The sequence below is a fragment of the Varroa jacobsoni genome, unplaced genomic scaffold (genome assembly GCF_002532875.2).
Source record: "Varroa jacobsoni isolate VJ856 unplaced genomic scaffold, vjacob_1.0 scaffold_867, whole genome shotgun sequence".
In the NCBI taxonomy this organism is placed as follows: Eukaryota; Metazoa; Arthropoda; class Arachnida; order Mesostigmata; family Varroidae; genus Varroa; species Varroa jacobsoni.
The window spans coordinates 55,131-76,948 of NW_019213769.1; the positions used below are offsets into that span (position 1 = coordinate 55,131).

Below are 21,818 nucleotides of genomic sequence, written 5' to 3' on the forward strand. Positions count from 1 at the left end.
GCGTTCGCCGTAACGCATTGGCTAAGAAAACTGCATGACCAGTACGATAAAATCATTTCAATTTTCATTGTTTATTAGGCGTGCGTTCGGTCAGGAAGGCTCTGTTAAGGTTTTTTCGTCAGTTTATAAAGCGTTCTCTGTGTGGCTTTGATCGTTTTTGATGAACGCACAGTTTGCTGATCATATTATTGATACTGAGCAAAGCTACGAAAACGTTTAAGTGGCAGCACGCAATACGTAATGCGGCAGTGTCAATGTGGATCAGCGCCACCGTTTCTCATTGACCACGTTGGCGTGGTATATATATATATATATATATATATATATATATATAAGTATTTGTTCAATGTGATTCTCTCTTCCCCTCGTACCCATACAAATTCTAACATGTTAGGCAATCATCATTAACTTAGCTCGGGCCTGCTATGGACCTGTAGACCGACACTTTTCGCAATTAACGAACGATGAAGTCTTATCTGCTGCTACTGCGGCTTGATTTGGCTTCTTGTTGTACGTGGTTTATTAGCTTACGTTACGAAGGGCCCCCACGACAAAGGCCGACAGAGCCAGCGTTCTGGATTGGCAGAGGCTGTTTTATTGCGATAGAAATAGTGGAGTGCTTGTTGCAGCTGGAGTCCATATGATGACTATGAATGTCGTATGACAGCACAGGAAACAGAGCTGGTTGAATTAAGTGAATCCAGCTAATTAATCAACATAACGAAATATCCGTATAGAATTAAAATAAATCCGTAGCGGTACACAGTATCGGCATGGCATTCCTCCAGATTTAGTATTCTAATCATCATATAGCAAATGTTTAACGAACTTCCGAAGTTATTGTCATTGATTGTTTCAACTCAAGTCCATATGTAAGTTTTTGTACAATTTGTACGTCCATCCAGGCTTTAAATCCACCGCTCTGAGTGTCATAACAGTAGCTATACGAGTTATCTTAAATAGCAAGCGTCATTCAAAAAGACTTTAGGCATTAAGATAGTCTTTTACTTAGCTTATCTTTTATAGAGAAAGCTATGAACATGTGTTTCGCGTCTATATTCTTTCTAATACAATATTGTTTGCTTACGCGTAACTGCGATAATCTGACCGTCTTCATAGTCTTCTGTTCTCATTGTATCAGAAAGTTCATCTCGAAATACTATTTTTTTGTTTCCAATAAAGAATTCCAGCTATAAGTTGTTTTCCTATGTAGCGAAATTTTATTTGCAATCGATCAAAAAACAATTTTCGAGTAGGCTATGTTTGCGTCATTTTATTGGAAGGCTTCTTTAGACCTTTGTTATGATCAATGAAAATGTCTAGGTCAAGAGATTTTCCAGGGTTTCTAGAACAACCAATAAAATTCCTCGTCATACATTCGCCTGTCGGCAAACTATCTTTAAATATATGTATAATATTAAAGTTGCATTCGGCAGGGTATATTGTTTAGCTATCATGCCATTATACAAGCTTGTCAGTGAGTGGCAGGGCACGACATAGATTAGAGAAAACGCTTTGACGTGCCATTTGTATGCGAGTCCAATATTGACTTGGACTTTATTTAACAATACAACATATGCACGCAGATACGTGCATCGTAATTTTTCATAAAAGATTTAATTTTCTCGTTTCAGTTAATCATTATCGAGTAAGTAACGTTTATCAAAGTTGCTTCCTATTTTCAAGCTAAATTTAAAGGTCGCATATTTCTTCTTTAAGTTACCCAAATCCATTACCGACAGTAATATCATCAGGGTTTCCCTTAACAACTTGTGGTTCATAGCTAATCGTGTTTGACGTCCCTAAGTTCCCGCAGCTATAATAATGCGTGCGTATTGGATGTGCTTCAGAATAACGATCGTTTTTTGGCATGTTATCGATTAATTGCATGGACCTCTGTATTTGACTCAAGTTACCTTTTGGCTATTGGCAGATGCCTTTAACAGACATGACTATTTGTATTAGTTGCAAGATAACTGTGAAAATTCTTTCACACACGCTAGTATTATTAAACGTTTTAGACAGTTGTAATCATTTTTGTTTTATGGTTTCATTCCAGACTTAGGCACGAGGTGTGACAATGGCAGCCTTGACAAAAAAAAGCGATGTCGCTCTAAAATCGGCGGGGATTATCTTTCCAGCCGACTGTTCGACGTCCTGTTGCGATGGTGAGTATTTCGTTACGGTGATTTTGTAAAATCAGTATTTATTTCCGAATGTATACGGCATTATTTTATAGGATGCCGTTCTTTGTTGAACCATTTGTAATCTAAGGATACAGATGCGGTTGCAGAAATCCACATTTATTGTGTTTAACGTCGTTTTGCGTCGGCCTAGTAAATCCTGGTTTAGCGTATTGTTTGCAAATGTTTGTGAAAATGCATTGTCCTAGAAGTGTACATATCTGATACTATGTGCAACAGAGCCTTTATTTACTGTTTCGCAGATCTAATTGAAGACAAACGTCAAGTCGTACAAAACAATTGGGGACCAGGTGTAAAACGGTGCTTGTCTGCATCGCTGCTTTGGTGAGGTAGTCATTGTGAACAAACATGTCAGCCTGATTTAGCAGTTATTTTGTTGTTTAATATGTATATTAATGAAGGCATAAGAGTGACTGAATCGATATGCTCATATACATGGAGTTATTAAGCAGCTTCTCTGTGGCCCCAACTTTCCTTAACAGCGTACGTGTGTCTCCCACCGATCATTTCTCATCGATCTTCTAGTACTTAAATCCTAATTGCTAATGCGCTTGACTGCTTATTAAATGTACAAATAAACATCGTTTCCGGCAGTAGAATAATGAAAGTTTATCTGACCGCCTGGTAGATTAAGCTACCAGAATATCCTTGCCAACTATGAATTGCCTTTATACGAGAAATGCTTTCTCTATTTTTTACCAAAATTTTGCTTTTTATATAGCTATCGTTCTAGGTAAATTGAGGAAAGCATGATAGTTGAATACGGCAACAAAAAAATGGAACAACTACCGCTGCAACAGACTAAAGCTTCACTCGTATCTTATCAGTTCTGACGCACGACAGACAATCACAGAAAGGTCAAAAAAGCAGAGTTTCTGTTATGGGAGAACGTTCGATAAAACAGTAGGGCTGCTTTAATGGACAGGCGTGTGATCCAACTAACCACAGGGTGTGGTAAAAGCGTACGCTCCATTTTTTCTTTTTCCACAGATGGCGAATAGAGGCACCAGTCTATAATAAGCGTCCCCATGATAACATCACAGTATTAACCGCGTCTGGCAAGTTGGTTTACCGCGACCCCCTTAAAGGTTGACCATCTTTGTCGAGCACACTAGTATGGCTTTCGCGCCTCCTTCTAAGGCAAGCTTGTCTCAAAATGATTTCCTTTGAATTAAAAGCCCGTATGCCAACTGAGCCATAGAAATAAGGCTTACCACCACCAAGTCATAAACTAATAGATGATGGCCGAGACTAAATCAAAGCTGTCAAAGGGCTAATACGAATTCATTAATCCAAGCAGGCCAATTAAGTGTACGAAAAACAACCGGTCGCGGCCGTTAACCATGACTGTAATGGATCTGAGTTAGAATGAACGAAATTGTGTAACGTACAAGGATATTACTCATGAAATAAGTGTTAATGGAACTGCTGTATGGTGGCATTGTCAAACTGGTCAGAAAACGAAATTAAAAGAGACCGTGCTATCCGCATGAGGTACAGGTGATGCATTTCAACAGCTGAGCCTTTTTCATTATTTCTAAATATGACTAATCATAGCAATTAATTTCCTTTTCCATCATTTAGTTCAAGTTATGTTTGCGAGCTCGCGCAACTATCGATACAGGCATTACGATTATGTATAGTACATCTCGTTTTACGAGATTTTCTGCGTGTTCAAAAAAAGGCGCTACGTTTCACCAGGTGTTTCTGCGAGAGCTTGCGCGGCTCTTTTGAACACACTAGGGTTAGGCGACGTATATACATATGGATCGTTGAAAGGTACATTGTACAAAGACTACTGCAAATGTGGGTTTCAAATGATATATATATTGGCGCGTTAGAAGCAAACAAATTCTTCTTCTTGACCAAACCCGTAAACTGACAATGACGAATGTAAGAGGTTCGTCTTGAAAATATAGACGAGGATCACTTATTTTCCAGTGTCTTTGCACCGTACCAATACCCACCGTTATCATAACTTTTCATGGGTATTCGAAAGCGAATGAGCCGCATAGTCAGCCACAATGCGATAAATCAGAACTAAATTATTGAACTCCGAAACGGGAAAAAAATAACAGGAATCCTGCAGTAGGGACTCCGCAGTTTATAGAAAGGTATCAAAATATATTCTCATGATCCTGATATTTTGGTGAGCCTTGGCGGCTGAATTGGCAATGCATACAATGACTCTAATTGTTCACTTCAGGTAAAAGTTCTGTGTGATCAAATTCAGACATATTTCGGGGAACAAATAAACCAAGAAACACGATCGGTGGCCTATACTACTCAATCACGGGTTCTTCGAAGGACGGAACGGAACAGTTTTCTATCCTTTACCAACGAGAAAGAAATTACCATGGATGCAAAATCTGTATGATGCTGGCCTACCTTCGACACAGAAAATATCCTGTTCGTAGGCAAAACCCAATTCCAGCCCATGTTCTTGTTCTGGGTGTTCCGTGTAGTTAAAGAGATAATCCCACCGAAAGCCATATCCGTTATCAAAAACGTTCATTTGAATATTCTGAAAACTGAAGAAACTGTGGACTACTGTGTTGAATGATAGCCCATTCGTCTTTCAGTAAGATGGTGTTCTCGCTTATACAACGAAGTTAGCAGAAAGCTAGTCGGCTGCGCTCGTCTGCGTCTTTAGCAACAAGGACTTATGACCGTCTTGTAACTTAGCTTCAAGTCTATTGCATTACTGAATGTTTAGGGCGTTGCTGAACAGGAACCTAACAGCTCTGAGTAGCGACATCGACCTGCCTAGGGCTGTTATTAAAACGTTCAATAATTACTAGCTATACAATTGCGCTTTTGGTAGCTTTTCTTTTTAAAAGAGCAAATTATTCTATTATCAAATATGGACGATTAGCGAATGTAGAAAATGGTAGTGAATAGGATAAGCAAGAATTAGGAACGATTATTTATAGCCGCAGATTACGATCTGGTAGTCTATCTTCTAATTGCTTCTTGCTAGTTAGTACATAGTTTTGTTTCATCGTTGTTATTTGCAAAAGTCATCAGCTCCTGTCAGCTTGACAATATCTATTCGGATCTTAATCGAGACATTAGGAGACATTTTACCCATAAAATTATTTCTGACGTTTCCCTTATTAAATTAAATTAAATTTTACCGCGTGGTCGTATGAGGGTGGGTTACAACTGTGAAATCAGGCAACAATTAAGGTTTTTAAGATGCTGTCCTACGTACGATTTCCAGAATTTCCCGTATCTTTTGCCTTGTCTTATCGTTCACTTTTTTGGCGTTCCTATTTCTACAGACTATGCGTTTGCCTCTTGGCTTATCGTTGCAGTCTGCCTGAGGGCTGGCTCATCGGCACTAACCCTCACAATATTATCAGTTGACTTAACCCTTCATGTTCTTATATATGGCTTATTTTCTCACCCCTGATTACCAATTGCTTTGTCTGGGCCCGAATGACCACATGGAAACCCTTCGCGTTTTCGTAAGTAACTGTCATTCCGCAGAATCAAAAGCTTGGTTATTGGATGTCTCATTCTTAAATCCAAGTGATAATCGCTTACTACCTGTCCGTACGGTATAGTTGCCATTCCCCTACGACTTTATTAAATTAAAGCGTCCTAGTTGTCCGCAATTAGGGCATTGTTTTCTTTTTAGCTTATTTTTCAGATATTCGGTCATTGCGTTTCTTTGCTCTTGTAGTAGCCAAAATTTAGTATTAGCTACTTTAGGTGTGAGCGTGGTCGCCTCGCCTACTCGTTGTATAAAGGCCACTAACATGTCTTGAACTAAGTAAAAAAAAAATTGTATCCTGATGTTTTGTTCTAGTAGTTTGGAACGTGCTAGAGATGGCCAGATCGGAGAAAATTATCGAGTTAACGTTGGTGATTTTTTGATTTCTCTCTCTGATTGATTTAGGGTTAGTCTCCGTCTAGACAATTGTGCGACTGTTGTTGCTATGTCGCAGGCATCGGCCTGGCGGCAAATGTATCTTGAGTGTGAGGGGGAGAGCCTTATGGGTTATGGCTCGCAATTGCGTACTGGGTCGGTCATTTGCCTAACGTTTCCTCTTTACCCGCTTGCTAACGAACAATTGAGCCAACAGTCGCGTAGGCAGGCTTCGAGTCGTGGGAGAGAAGGCGAACCGACCTGGGGCCGCCGCGTTTTGTTCACCTGAACACGAGTCGTGATAGATATCGCGTCGCCTTCGTTCGTGTAAGGCCAGAAAACTGCACGATGATGCGAAGAATGATCGAGCCAGCGAATCTCTCGCAGTGATCGTGGCGGCGATATTACAGCTATTGGACGCGGCATATTTGGTCTGTTCATCAAGCAGCACACCGGAGCCGATCGGCCGCTGATTCGTTCGGTCGTTTGAGTAGATTTAACCGAATACTCGAAGAGGCTGCTGGCGAATCAATAGGCTGATGAATTTTCCCGTCCGGACAGTTTCTTCTTTCTTTCTTTCTTTCTTTCTTTTTTTTTTTTTTCGATTTCAGCTAAATGACCTACATACATAAAAACAGTGTTTTCGTCGTCACGGGGAACAAAGCCAGACTTTAACGTCATGATCAAGATAATGTTACAGGGAAATCCTTGATTCGATTTTTCATATTGGAGTGAATAGTTCTTGTATCATATATAATCCTATATATTTACAAATCACTAATTTTTACCATTTTTTAGCTGTCTTATATGTACATTTCGAAAGGAGAAAGGCCGCTGGTACAAACAAATCGCATAATTGTGCAGACAAAAAATTTTAACTAGATCGATTCGCAACTGTCCATAGAAACGCAACGTTCTTTACATTTTGTCACATTTAGGCTGTCTGGCAATGCTAAACTACTGAAAGAGAAGCGTGAAAAATTGCACCGCGCGATTACTAACTGTGTCCTTTTAGCATGCGCTTGTATTTGAGAAGCGTCAAGCGAAGACGATTGTTGCATGCAAACTCCAACCACAATAATGAAAACGGAACGTCTCACTCCAATATGGTATAACGGAGGTCCTCGCTTTTCCGGCACACTGCAGTTGAAATATTCATATGTACAGCAGATATAGCAAATAGTGGGACGACCTAGCGGTGAGGAAAATCAAATATAGTGATAACTGAAAAGGTCGCGTCAGTCAGGCTTAAGATTCAAATTTAAGCGCAGTATCCATTTCGACCTCGAAGACATAGACAGTAGGTGCATTGCGACTCATGATAGATCTTATATATATATATATATATTTATACAAACAAGACCAGATATCGACTTTAACTTCTGAAGAAGTTAAAAACAAGGGTTATCTCCTTTTTTTTTTTTGTTTTATTAGCTGGTATATAATTGGGACTTGTTGACCAAATTATTTTGAATTTCTCCAGGATTGTCGTAAACCATTCATGTGTTATATATACATCTTATAAAATTAAGTATTGTGCGAAGGTCGTGGGTACGGTGTGTCTCTTGTTTTCCTAAATACAGTTAGTAGCTTGCGTGGAAACTATCAGATGAAGAAGTTACATAACAGGAACGACATGTGTTGTCTTCAACTAAGCTGAAGGGCTGAACCTACTAACCATCCCTCGGCAGCATATGCTCGCCAGGTACACGGTTTATTACGAGGCTGGGGGCGCAACTTGAGCCTTCCCCAATAGTGGTGAGTTCTGAGCCGGCAGCGAGGAATGGCGGATGGTTGTAGGCCGACCGTCAACCTATAAGGAGTATGTGTCCATACGATGACAACTAAGTAACGACTACGACGGTTATCAGCATACGTTCAGAAACGTATGGATATAAGTAGTAGGTATGTTTGATAATGGAATCTTAGCTACAAAAGTAACGTTTGTTGACACGAGCACTAGAAAACACTTTGGCTCTATGTGAAAAATGATTTTGTATAGTAAATGGCCGTCCTTTGTCAGAGCTGCCGGCGCCGTTACTACGACCGTTTAACGGTCAGGAAAAGCCTTCCAGTTGTTGAGATCGACTCTAAATTTAGTCATCATCATCATCATCATCATCAACGATCAGCGTTGCCACTTCATTGTGTATGTTGATGCAGTTACATCGACAGAAGACCGGGCGGACTTGTTTACTTCGTCATTGTTTTTCTTTTCGACGATAGGAATGGTGCTGTTCATTCGTTGAATGGCTGCCAAAAAGCAAGCGTGGTATTCAGTTGTTATCGCTGCGCAAGGGAACTTTGCCTGTCTGTAATTCAAAAAAAAGAGTAGCGGTCAAAAATTGTCGACTGTTTCGGGTTCTTAACGAGATAAATGCGGGATCATCTGATATAGCTCAAACACTGCGACTCGTCTCCCTACCAAATGCACCCGCTGCGTAACTAATTCAGTCTACTTCGGCTGTCGCATATATCTTAGCCGTTCCTTCTGTCAGTTGTAACATAAGTCCTGCTTGAGAAAACAAAGGACCGTTACGCTGTTTACTATAGTCTCTTGTTCGGAAGGTATAAAAAAAAAAAGCTCACATTTCTTGCTTGCTCAAAGATGCATTAGCTTAGGAAACGGTTTCTGTTGATTAAGGATTCACTCATACTTTATCAGTTACTCAGCCAGAGTCATGGAACGTTCTGGTCAATTCATAGCTTTGTTCTTCACCGATAGCAAGGCTTTCAAAAAATTGGCTTGATCTCGTCAAATATAAAAACCTAATGATACTCTGCACTAGATAATCTGTAAGATAATTGATTGGTGCTGTTGTACTCTTGCCCTAATCAATCCCGCAGACCACGAAACGTCCGCAAAACTAAACCATGGAGCTGTACGTGCAGATTTCATATTCGCGATGTGCCGGACCGAGATACACTTCCAACCTATGCTGAAATCGGATTACCTAGATGTTTTCTAGTTCCGTCTAGTTTCCGTCAAGCGGATCCGTGTTTTCGCTAAATTGTGTCGCGTTCGGGTTTCTTCTGTTTCCAGGGGACCACCATATGCAGAAACTGATCGTAAAAAAAACCCTTACGAAGGTTACATTTGTCGAAAGCAAGTTAAGCATCAAAACCAGGTGCAAAAACGATAGGCTTCACGCGATCTCACTGCGTGAGGATGGCGTCTCATTTTTCTAAAGATAACGGCTTTTTTTCTGTTGATTCGCTGAGCACTTGGATTTTTCAAATGTACACATTTACGTACATATGCACTCTATCCTGTATACTGCGTTTGATATCCTGACAAGGCCACTCAATTACTTATTATTGCAAATAAATTATACGGTATGAAAAAGTTCTAGTTGGCAGCCTTGGCTAAGAAATTCTAAATGGAACTGTGATTGTTTCTGTAAAATCTTTTCACTATGTCAAATACGTAAATTTTATGCTCAACTGTTTTTATTTACAATTTACACCAACTAACGAAAGCAATTCGAATTATTTGTGCAAATGATTGCACAATACTATATAATACAAAAGCTTACTAAAGGGAAGATTATGATACAGTATATCAAAAATGACATATTCATCTAGATAAACAGACCAGAAAGCAACGTCATCTGATCAGGCAGTGGGTGCGCCTGCTTGGGTGACCTGTAACAAAAAGACAGGTACATATGTCATTCAATGTATAAGACAGGTTGTTACTGGTATGTACAGAGAGCACAGCAGGCATATGAAAGACGACCTGTCGCGTTTGAAGTACGATGAAAGTAGACCCAGCTATGGAGAAAGGCCTCGGTGGAGCAAATCTGTAACAGCTGGTGTTAACAAAAGCGCCGTGTGTGCGTTTTACCTTAAGCCTGAATAACTATGATTAGTGTTCATTAGTTAGACCAGCTTGTCGAACTATTTCGAAGGCATTCGAGTGACCATAGACTTGTTGGTGCTTTCTCAACTGGCCACTGTATAATTTTCCAGTGTCTTTTTGACAAAATGCATAACATATAGGAGTAGCCTTTGTTTACTTCTTTCATTTGTCAACAGTGGCCATACAAACGGTTTTTAACTTTGAGGCGGCTGAATGCATCATTTTCGGTAGCTCACGGATGCTTCGGCTCGTCTGTATATCACATACTTGACTGTCTCTTTCAACATTAAGCACGCAAGGCTGGCTAGCTAGTTGTCTGCTATGTGTATATGTGCGTGTTATAGGTCGTGTTTGATCTTCTTGCGGTGCCCTCTCCCAGTTCAGTAGGACCCTTTCCCGGAGCTACCCCGCGCGAATTGGTGAAACATCTCCGATTAATGCAGACAGTCACTTAGTTTGTAGCGTTCGCAGCCAAACAGCGGTAGGGGGCCGTGCGGAGTCTAGACGAAGTCGTGGTAGAACTTACAATTACTGTTTTGGTTACCTACGGTGAGCGACTAAGCGAACGCCATAGCATCGACAATAGTCTTTCGAGTTCAGCTTGATCGAGTCGGCTTCTACTAGTCTGCAAGGCCGTAAAATGATGCTGCAAGTACGAAAGGACTACTGGTCGACATTTGATCTTCTTGAAAACTGCTGACAAATCTTCATCGTTGTTAGAAAGAAGAAGACACCCAATTAAATAGCTAAATGACATTGATTGAAATTGTGTCCGTACCAAGAGTGATAAAAAAAAAAAGAACTTGTGCCCGAAGCGCCGACGCCTGTCTCAAGCGCAGCAGTCTGAAAGCAATTTTGTTGGCAATTCGAAGTCAGAAGACGCATTTGGTCTCTCTACGAATTACGTTGTTAATAATTGTGTCTACCGTTAGGTCTAAGAGAAGCTTCTGACGAGTGCTCGTTATCGTCGAAACAGCACTAAATAACTGGCCCTTCTATTGCGCCTCCAGGTACTGCGGAGTTGTAGTAACCAGTGTTACTCGGACATCGGTTTTGGCCTCTACTCACGGAATAGGCAAATTAGGAACATTGGGTGTTGGAAACAAGAACATATATTCTCTTGGAAGGCTGAAGATTTTTCACTTGGCGGACGAGAGCTAGTCATACAGATTACTGTTAACGCATATTGCGCTATTTCAAGTGTGAAAGATCTATCGCTGGAACAACCATCTAGTAGGATTGGGGAGTCAAAGTCCGTTTTTCTCGCAAGTTCATAAACTTCGACCTCCATTGTGAGGATAATATATCCACTACTTCATCGTGCATCATTGTTAATGTCGTGTCGGTTTGCTTTGTTGCGGCCCCGCTCGCGTTAAAAGTGTAAACAAAGCCAAATTTCAGTCTTCGAAAAACAGGTTAGTAATAACAGTAACATGGCAATATTGTACGCAGTACGCGAGGCCGTCCAAGTGTCTTATATACGCTTCAAGTTTCGTTCAGCCATCTACATTCTCGGACTTTACAATCAGACGTTGTTTCGACAATTGTGTCCTGTGACGATGGCCTTTTTTTTCGCGACTTTTTAACTGTTTGATTGTATGTCGGTTATCTCTATCCAGTGAAGAAGAGTGAATTATAGAAGTGGCCCAGTTGCCTGAATGATACCCCCGTTCCTTTTTGGACAAGGTACCGGCTGGCTTGATATTGACTAGTTGTTATCCGGGGATATTATTGCGTTCTCTTTATCGTAACATAATAAAGATAAACTAGCAAAATTGGAAAAAAACCTTTCAAGTATTTTCTCATGGGGATTTCCTTTTGTATTTCTATATCGGGATAGGCTTTTCAATAAATTTAGAGATTAGGCGGTTAAAAGCAAATTTGACGGCGTTCGAAATTGAGTTCAGGAGCAAAAACCTCTCTTGGTCTCTACAATAACCGATCAGTGATCAAATTTTCGTTTTCCGAAGATCATAGGGCTGCAAAAAATGTATCGAAGATTGGAGAAAATTTGATGCAAGAAGAACTTGAGCGAAAAACTAGTACATGAGTAATACAAACGTTTCAAGAACGGAGATCGGAGTGTTGAAGGTCAGAAGGGCAACAAATGTTGAAAATCGAAGAACACAAAGCCATTGTCGAAAGCGGCGTTTAGAGACTAAGATCTCTGTCGACAAATACTGGCGTTTCATATGTTTTCAGAATTATTATCCAAACAATGAAAATATTAAAACTGAGCGAAAAATGGGTTTCCTGTGAATTAATTCCAAGTTGGTTGGAAATGCGTACGGTCTATTCATATTGGAACAGCATTGCTGCCGTTTTTTTTAATTTAATTTCTGCAAACATTTTTCCTTCTCTGCTCGTCTGAGAGTTTTACTAGTAATATGGTAGAACGGGTTGAAAAAGTGCGTTTGCAGCCCTATACAATCAGCCCTAGTCATAGACGAATCGTAGTATTTTAGTTGACGATAGGTTGTGACGTTGCCTCAATGAACTAATAGGCGAACCCTGACCTATGTCATATCCATTAGCATAGCTCGAGGGTCCTGATGAGCTGACTGAGACGTTGGTATTGTAAAGCATTTTTGCTAAAGTCGCGTGTTCGGATATAAATGTCCGTACAAAACCTGAAGGTTACCTTCAAAAAGGAACAGAAAACCTCCAGAATGAGGGGTTCATGCAAAAGTCACAAAACCTTTCAATGTGACCTCTCCTCAACGTGAAGACGGAAAGAATGAGCAATATAAAACGGAGAATATAACTTGAATTTCATTAAACGCGTAGTACGAATTATGTGGAAGATATGAACTTCCGCACAAAAAATATGAATGCGACTCGATATGTGAGGTTATCAGGAGCATAACGAGGAAAAAGGTGATCTCTTAGTGGAAAACAACTTCAACCAATGCTAAGCCGAAGAGGTACGTGTGGAGGAGGCGTGGTTACAAACTCGATGAGGCGCACACCTCATGGCTTCCGTAGCAGTGTCATAAAGGTCTCAAGAGCCGAAAGCTGTGGCGCATTTCCGGTTCCGAGTTGGGTAAAAAGAATTAAGATTTCACTGGATAGATCACATTCTAAGCTGATGTTCCTGCTCTTCCAAGATGTGTCTCTATTACGTCCATCTGTATTGTATTGCGTTTTTAAGGGGAGCATGAGATAATTCTCTCTTTACATATCCGCTAGGTAGATTTCGCGTGACAGCAGTGTGAAATACCCGCTTCGAATTGTCTACCGCGTCGTCGCGGCCATTGCTATTGCTACCGTTGGCATTGTCGTAACATCACTTGTGTGGAGGGTCGACGTATCACTTTCTATTTGCAATGAGATAGACGCAACAAACTGATCTTCTGTACCTTCTCAAAGCGGTAGGACACATGGATTCAACGAGTACGCCATTCTTGCTCCCCTTCGGGTCGACCGGTGCGCACTTTCTACGTTGACGACGACGACGACGAAAACCCGCTGCCTCCATCTATCCACTAGCATCACTGCGACTACTAGTATTACTCACATGGAGCAGTAGTATCTATTTCAGCACGTGGATTGTCTGTCCCTTGATCGGTGGGTTAGTTGATTGGATCGGCCGACCCAGTTGTCTCCCGGCCGTCTGCCGTCTCTTATACTTCTTTTCCTCGCAGTCGCGACCGCCGCCGTCGTTGCCTTCACAGTGGTAATGCTGCTGGCGTTGTTATCGTATACCGTATGTCTACGTAGTACTTGCGGTAATAGCGGCTAGAGTATGTACCCGTAGTGGTAATTGGCAAATGCTGCTTCAGCTGCTACCGTGTCTGTTGCTGGTAATGCTGAATAGTATCATTTCGACGATGCAAGTTGGCGTCCTTATAATAGCCATCCGCTGCTTTGGTTAGTGACGTCTCGCTGGCATATGGACGGATACACAGGGAGGCCGGCAGGCAGGCAGGCAGACAGACAAATAGTCTCAAGCAACAGCAGTCAACCCTTGCCATGCCGTATCCGTCTGATGATTACTCGTCTAATGTCTAATTGTAACAAGTAGAAATTCTATTCTCGCAATTATAATGCTGTCACTGTTAGATAATATTAGTTTTTCTATACAGAATAGTCATAATGATGAAACCGCCTCGATTTGTATGTGTTCCGTGGTGCATAAACCGGAAAGCGTCGAGTACCGCATTCTACGGTCACCTCTATCTCATCACGCTAAAGGCTTGCTCCCTAATATTCTAATGAACCTAATGGAGAAAACGACTGGTACCATTTGTTGTCTTATCACAATGGGTGCCAGACCAGGGAGTTCGATTCAGCAATGTTTCTTTCAATTAACATTATTATTTTCTCCTCTAACAGGGCACAAGAAACGTTAGATATCAAAATATCTGTAGCTGGTAGCAAAGTAGGAGACTTGACAATGAATATGTACGGGCAAAAAATACGGACGTCAGGTCTTGCTTTGTTATATATTTACTTGTCCCATATGCATAACGGACGTAAGCGAGCAGTAAGGGCAGATGATTAGTACAATTTATATATCGTGTTTCAATATATAAATATATTCAGTTGGGTGTCAATTCTAAATTAGTACTTTTCAAGCCATGAGCTGAACTAGGTATCCAGTGGGCAACCGCTGGTCTCACAGCATCCTTATGGTATTACAGAATGATGGTAATCATCGAACCGACTCATCTATCAAATTTGTAAAAAATCGTTCCTCTATTGTCATTAATATTGTCGCCACAAATTCATAGATAATTAGAAATTTCTTCTTTGAAATTATTACTACTACCGTCTTGCATACCAGTATATCAGCGCCACATCATCATTAATGTTATTATGGCCAGATGTTTATCATCGTTCAAAAATGATGCCGGTTTTTAACTTTTATGTCACTTAAAACGAAACTGTAGTTCTGATATCAATTTTTCATTTAAGAAAAAATAACACTTTACACCATTATTCTAACATCGTCGCTAATATTAGCTACAAACTAAAATACTTAGACATTTTTTCGCATCATTATCCAATTACGCCTGATTTACGTGCTTCAAAATTTCTCTCCAAAATCCTTTTATTGAGTTGAGTGACCGAGCCTACGAGGAGGAGAACTCCTGTCTGAAAGAAGTGAACGATATGAGAGCAACAGAGAACATTGAGCGTGCTGATATCACAGTTTGACGTCGGCTGTAAGCGTGAAATACATCGCGGACGGGACGATATCTCTTGACATCCTCAAAGTAAACATATGTTATCGACGCAGAGCAGTCCATTCAATGTACAGCGGGCATCCGCGGCGAATTTGAGGCCCCTGTCAGATTTAATCCTCAGAGCATCGCTCTGAGCCCTACATGATTTGAGTCCTACAGGGTATTCTCAAAAAGCCATTTTTCCACTTGGGAAGTACATTACGCAGCACTGACAGCGACAGCACCAGTCTGGCTCAGTTTCATCAGCAACAATAGCATAGCAGTTAGACGCCTGAGTTGTCAAATAGGATTGCCACTTTATCGTCACTTAAAAATGTATTGTCAAGTACTGAATAGCTTGGGACAATGAAAACACCTGAGTTCCACTAAATACAATGTTTTGTATGTCGATGAGTCGTTGAGATGAGCTAAACAATACAATTCCCGCCTTAGGTGGATTAGCAAAACGTTTTCGTCTGGATTTCATCGGGAACTTTGGTAGGCTGAATGTGAAAAGAGCATGGAGGCGTCATCCGTAGAAGTGATGCAATTAGCACACGGCACGCGACGAGACTTAAAGCAGACTGAAGTTCACAAAGACGATGAACATGTATAGCCTAGCAATAGGCTCTAAAGGTACTCTGACGACTGCGTCCGATGCGCTTCAAGCGCTTTTAACATTTCTAAGAAGATCGAGCGACAACAGCAGTGGAAGTCGACCGCAGCCTACCTATTTTAAATAGCGAAGGTGGCCTCCTGTCAAAGTTGCGCAAGTACGAGTTCAGCTGGTTGAAACTTCTGAAAACCGAGCTAAGTAGGTGAGAATAAACTGTCGTAAGCCTAATAATTACTAGTTTTTTCAAAAAACTTTAGCCAAATAGTCCAATCAGGGATAATGTATTGGTGGGTTCTCCTTTGTTTGCGACTAGAAGAACAATTTTCGTGTCTTTCGATTCAGTAAGAAAGGAGCCCGTGTAAGGAGATAGCTGGCCCATTGAAATATCCTGATGTAGTTTCAAACACCCTAGAACCGCCTAAACTATGGGTGCACTGACATAATTTATTCTAACCGCCGCTTGGCTCGTCTCCAAAGTCGACGCTATTTATATCCGACAGTCAGCATGAACCTGAAGGAAAGTAATAGTGGTGCGGTTAATGGTTGCGAGGAATCTGTTAAAGTAATCAGCAATAGCTTGAGGATTCTGGAATCGATGTTGAGAGTCAAGATCGAGCACAGATTTCCTTCTACCAGAAAATACAGTGATAAATTATTATAATTTCGAACTATCGCCTCTTAGCATCGTAAAATGCTCGCGTAAAACTGGCGCTTGTAAAACATATGCTTTACGGCCGTTGTGTTGCTTCGGGGACAGTTATAATAAGTTGTTGAGGGCTGCTATGTGTACACTTTTTGGCGCTATCTGAACTAGCGTATCCGCACGATCCATAGCACAGGCGAAAATTCGAACTTATTCGAATTGCAAGCTGAACTTCAATCACAGCAAAAAATCTATTACACCGAAAAAAAAAAAACTGATTGCAGACTACTTCATAGGTTGAATCAGCATTGACTGCGTCACGAAGTGGGAGCCAGCTAATATTCTGCGTTTGATTTGTGAGGAGATCACAAAAGGACTATGCAGTCGAGTGGGAACTGACTCGGTCGGAGATCTCGAGAGTGATAAAAAGTTTTTTTAAACATAACAATTATCTAGGGTCTATTATTACAATTATCTAGCGTAATTTTTCACAGTTATATAAATAATACAGGTTCTCGAAAACAGCGGAGTAACCTTGTTAATATCTTGATGGTCCTTCGAATTTCTAGAGAAAATAAACGTTACATAGTTTTTTTTTTTACAGAGAAGCTTACCAAAGGAGTTTCCAATCCCTGCACTTAACAACAAACAAGGGAGAACATAATTTATAGAGTCAGCCTCATCAATAATGTTAAATAGGGTGTTGCTGGGAAGGAAAGAAATACTATAGCTAGCGCAGTAACACGTTTTAGCAATAGAACCACCACCGTGTCGAATTTAGGCCCTTCATTCGCAAGAAAAGCTACCGAAGTCTCAAATTTTCCTGATTTCCTGAGTCTTTCGGTCATAGCATTAATACGTACCATAAAGAAATTATAGTTCTAGCGTTTATGTTTCGTATAGCAGCTATCAACAGACTTAGGGCATCCACAATACTTTGCAAACATACGGAGCTGTTACGCACAGCACTTTAAAAACCTAAGCACCGCACTCACGGATTTTGTATCCTTTAAAATTTATGACACAACAATTTGCACAACGTCCTATCAAGACAGTTAACAAACTTCTACTTACGCTTAATTGAGGTCGCGTTAGGAAAACTTAAACTGCAAAGGTACAGTAAGATACAGTTTGCTTTGGGCAGGCCAGACTTTCGAAATATCAACTCGTGCGAGTGTGAACGACCGGTTCATTACTAGTCGCACTTGGACGCTCGGGTCCGACGGGTTGCTGAAAAGGTAGACACTCTGTTTAGGCCTTCCGTTTTTCGATTCGGATCGGACACAGTGCTTGTTTACATATGGCGCCTTTAGGCGCAGTCATGCGACTTTACTGACAGCAGCCTTCACAGACTATTTCGTTTGTTCGACGGCGTCAACCAGCGTTTGGCACCAGCAGCAAGAGATTGGCGAGCGATCCAGCGCACATTGTAGCCTTATAAGCTTCATGTGTTAGCTTCATGTGTTCCATTCCGTGAAACCTTGACGAACTGCAAAAGGATCTTGTTCGTCAGAGTTATGAAAAGTTAACTTTGACTTGTTTTTTCAATACCGCCTTTTTAATGAAAATTAACACGGAATTTCCGAAGGTTATCAGCCTTCCGTCTTTTTGTAAGGCCCTGATTGCTTAAGTAATCCTGGCCGAATTTTGCACCGGTAACCGATACTCTGTGACCACTGGGCTCTCGAGAGCTGTAGAGAGGTTTTTTGGCATATATCAATGGATTTGTCCGCATGTAAATCGTAATGAATCTTGACTCTAACGTAGAATAGGGGGTGTACATCGAAGGCGGCAGAAAGTTTTATTTCCTCAACCAAGTTGCCCATCTTCAAAAAAGTGTTCGAAACGGCCTCTTCACGAATAGCATTTACCTGCAATCTTGGTTTCTCACTTCACGACGTAACTCTACCCTTCATTAAAATTTGCGACTCCTGCCTGAACACCGCCTTCGTATAGGCTCGTTTGAGCATTACTCGATTCCACTGGCTCGAGTCACTAAATCGAAAGGAAACGCCAGTTAGCTCGCTAATTTGGCCTCCTGCTCTTTATTCTTTCTCTGTTTCTCTGTAATCTTACTAAGGATCTTGCTTATTAATGCGGCTTTTCTACGAGTGGCTACTTAAGGCACTGTCCCCCCCCCCCATACGGGACCTTAGACAAGGCACGATGGAGATTGATTGTTCAAAATCAGTACCAACATCGAGAGGCCGAGGCGGGAAAGGAACCTCGATGGGAGATTCACCGACGCACTGCACAACCGCCGGGTACTGCGACTGGCACTGAAAACGTGGTCCCACACCGTGGCAGCAGGTGTAGCCCGAAATACGTGCAGTCTTAAGCCGTAATTGTTCATCTATAATGTATGCTATTGGGTAAGGCAAATGTCTATTGAAGAGACTAGTCAAGTACGGCCAGAGAAACCGCAGATCGGATAAATCTAACGATCTCATCACAGTCGTGCTCAATAGCTCGGCCTATCTGTGGGTACTCGATCGAGGCATTACAATTAAAGATCCAGGACCATTACGAGTGTCATACATTCTATGACCATATCTTGGACGGTGACCCGGAATGCGGACATCGGATGCGGACAGGGTAGTGTATGACACAAGCAATTTACTTGAAGTTGTGTTTCCGACGAGTGGCCCCTCAGGTCCTGTAATTCGATCTCGTTCGTTTTTTTTCGTTGTAGGGCTATCTTAAGGGCAGAACCCATACGACAACACCGAAAACAATCCTAAGACTTAACTCTACGGGAAATGTTCGGCAAGGTTGACGCTGAATTCCACAAAACCATGATTCAAGACCACGAGGAAAGCATCGAGCTATGCCAGTAGCCCCTTGCAGCACATTTTACTGACATTTTTCTAGATTTTTATGTGTACTGTATTTACGCATAAAGACTTAGCTTTTATTTTCAAAGCAGAAACCGATTTAGTAAGTCTGTGGGTCGGTTCTTTTTTCTAGTGATATTGCTACTCTTCTTGATATTATTATGTACAACTTGCAGTAAGGGATTTAATTTCTAATATCGCCTAACATCGTGATAGATATTTTAAAAAATACCGTGAAGTTTTATTAACGCACATGCTGTCCGTATATGCGGACGTGGACTATACACAAGGAAATGAACCAGCGTGTCCCGATTTAAAATGTTCCATTGCCCTCGAACTGTGATAATTATAATCGACCATACACAAAGAAGACAAAGGTTTTACACTAAATATTTAACACTCATACAGCTAAGGTACGACGGTGTATTATTTTCATTAGATGGTTTATATACGTGCAGAAGCACGTATTGCTAAAGCGTTAGGCCCTTTTTCTGTGAACGTCACGATCGGGCAACGGCGACAATTGATGGTAAACTCTACAACTAGATGTTTCGGTTGCATCTCATGTTTAATTTTACCAGACGGGGAAACTTGTCACGCAACGCGAAAAAAAATCAATTCGCGAAAAGCCGTAAAGTTCCCAGACACGTTGATCTCGATGCGGGACGATGACAGTAAGTGGCAGCTTTAGGGCGGCGATTTCACCTTTGATTTTTCCTATGGGATCATGCGAAGGTCATTGTGTGTACCAAATAGCACTAAACAAAAAAAGCCCTGGCCTAAAACACCGTCTTCGTAAAGTGATTAGTAAAGCTGACGCTGAACTCTGCAGAATTGTGAGTGATTGAAAATTTGTCAAACAGCTCTGACTCCGCAAATGGTCCCTGGGAAGTAGTTTGGCTGATGCTGTTTCCTCTATGCAGGAAAAGTCAACTTACTGGTATCCTATTGACTAACGCAAGAACAAAGATGTACACAGGAACTTAGTTTTGAATTTCATTCCGAGATCACTAAACCAGAACATCCATATTCGGCATATCTCATATTGCGCGCAATAGATATCACATCTGCTAATGGTACTACTGTTTTAACCATTAATGAATATCTTACTTGGCTTCTTTCGGCAACCAGCAACCCTCCGCATGTACCAGTGTTAGCACCAGCGTTGACACTGTGACACTCGTATCGAGTGAACTCTACATGAACAATATATTTGGAGACAAATAGCCAACGATAGACCTCTGCTTAATACCATCAAGGTTATATGTTGTGGCTTTTGGCCTTGCTGCCGTTACCTGATTCATGTCTGCCTAATGGGCGTTCAATGAAAGCGGCACATGCTGCGGCCGCCGCCGCAGCAGCGGGTAATAGCGGACATAACAGCAATACGCACGTATATCAGCTGGTTTTTCGTTGTTTCTCATCGTGGTACTGGCCGCTCTATGGTTCCCCTGTAACGAAACACCATTTCATCATTTTCGATTTTATTTTCGCTTATATTTTGGCTCTTCAAGCCGCCAAAATGTTTCCCGATGACAATTCTAAACGTAATGGACTGCCTGGCGTTATAGCGCCATGGACAAATTACAGCGACCTCTATCTTCCTGCCCTCTCTCTATTCTTTCTCGTGATAATGATTCTGATGCCATTGACATTGGTAATCTGCTAACGCTGCTCGTCAACGAGCACCGTTTTTGCTAAGCAAACGGAAATACTTTGCCTTGATTTACCCCCACACGGCCTCCAGCACCATTATCATCTTAACTAGTTCTACTACTAGCAGACGAGCGACCGGTGATTGGCAAAACCAACAATATGCTACTGTCTGTCGTTTATGTACGCGTGTTATCCAGTGCCTATAATTGCTAGCTCTCAGCAGCACGGTGCCGTTCAGACTGAGTCTGCGGAATTACGACGCAGAGTCAGTGAATGATGACAACGAAAATGGGCTCGCTAAATAACCTCTGTGTAAGTGGTGGGGTCATCGTCGTGATTAGCACGAACTACTCGTGAAGAAATAGGCATTTTGTGAACTGAGCCCATGTTGTGGCTCATTTGCCTGTGACCAACTGGAGCCGATATTGGCGGTAACAATATTGACATACAAAGAATATACGGGCTTGCCCAGGCCTGTCCCTTCTAATCATACTCAGTTGTCGTAAATCTGAATGTTAATAAAAAAAAAAAACATTTTTTGTATATATATATTTTTGGTAGCAGCAATAATCAAAAATCTCTGTTTAGCATGAATATCTTCGTTTGGCAAACACGCGGATCCAACATTAAGGCATCACTCGGTTGACGTTTATCAAAAGGTTGACAACGAAACCATAAAAGACGCAGCCCAAAGAGATAAAATCTTGCAGATAGTTGTAACATCTTGTAAAGTCCGTGTAATGTTTGTTTCGTCTGCTTTATTTTAGTCCTGTTTTCTGCTTCCTTCTAGCTCGCTCGTTACAGAGACTGCGTGTTGCGCGCCTTGCCCCATGTTCACCAATAATAGAGCTAGCGGCCTTGAAAGGCCCGTGTAGATGCGCTGCTAGGGCATGACCTTTTCGCCAAGAATCGAAAATACTGTGTGAATAATAGAGACCGTCAGTCTTTTTCCTTCCTGAAC

General features: G+C 41.3%; 1 protein-coding gene and 1 long non-coding RNA gene across 3 annotated transcripts in view; one reads left to right on the forward strand and one right to left on the reverse strand.

Moving 5' to 3' along the window:
- The window catches only part of LOC111264495 (uncharacterized), an 89,887-nt gene that overhangs the window by 15,146 nt on the left and 52,923 nt on the right, over positions 1-21,818 (forward strand). The window contains exon 2 of one of the 2 annotated variants that reach the window (XM_022840462.2): positions 2,060-2,168. In XM_022840462.2, coding sequence (XP_022696197.1) covers positions 2,081-2,168 — 88 coding nt within the window. In that variant the 5' untranslated portion in view covers positions 2,060-2,080. Of the gene's footprint in view, positions 1-2,059; positions 2,169-10,387; positions 11,356-21,818 lie in introns of those variants that run through there. The other variant, XM_022840466.2, reaches the window with a different exon arrangement.
- Positions 7,497-21,818, reverse strand: part of LOC111264499 (uncharacterized) — a 20,483-nt gene continuing 6,161 nt past the window's right edge. Inside the window, exons 2-3 of the long non-coding RNA XR_015312711.1 lie at positions 20,497-20,652; positions 7,497-8,390 (exon numbers count right to left, since the gene is read on the reverse strand). This is a non-coding gene — a long non-coding RNA (uncharacterized LOC111264499). The remainder of the gene's footprint in view (positions 8,391-20,496; positions 20,653-21,818) is intronic.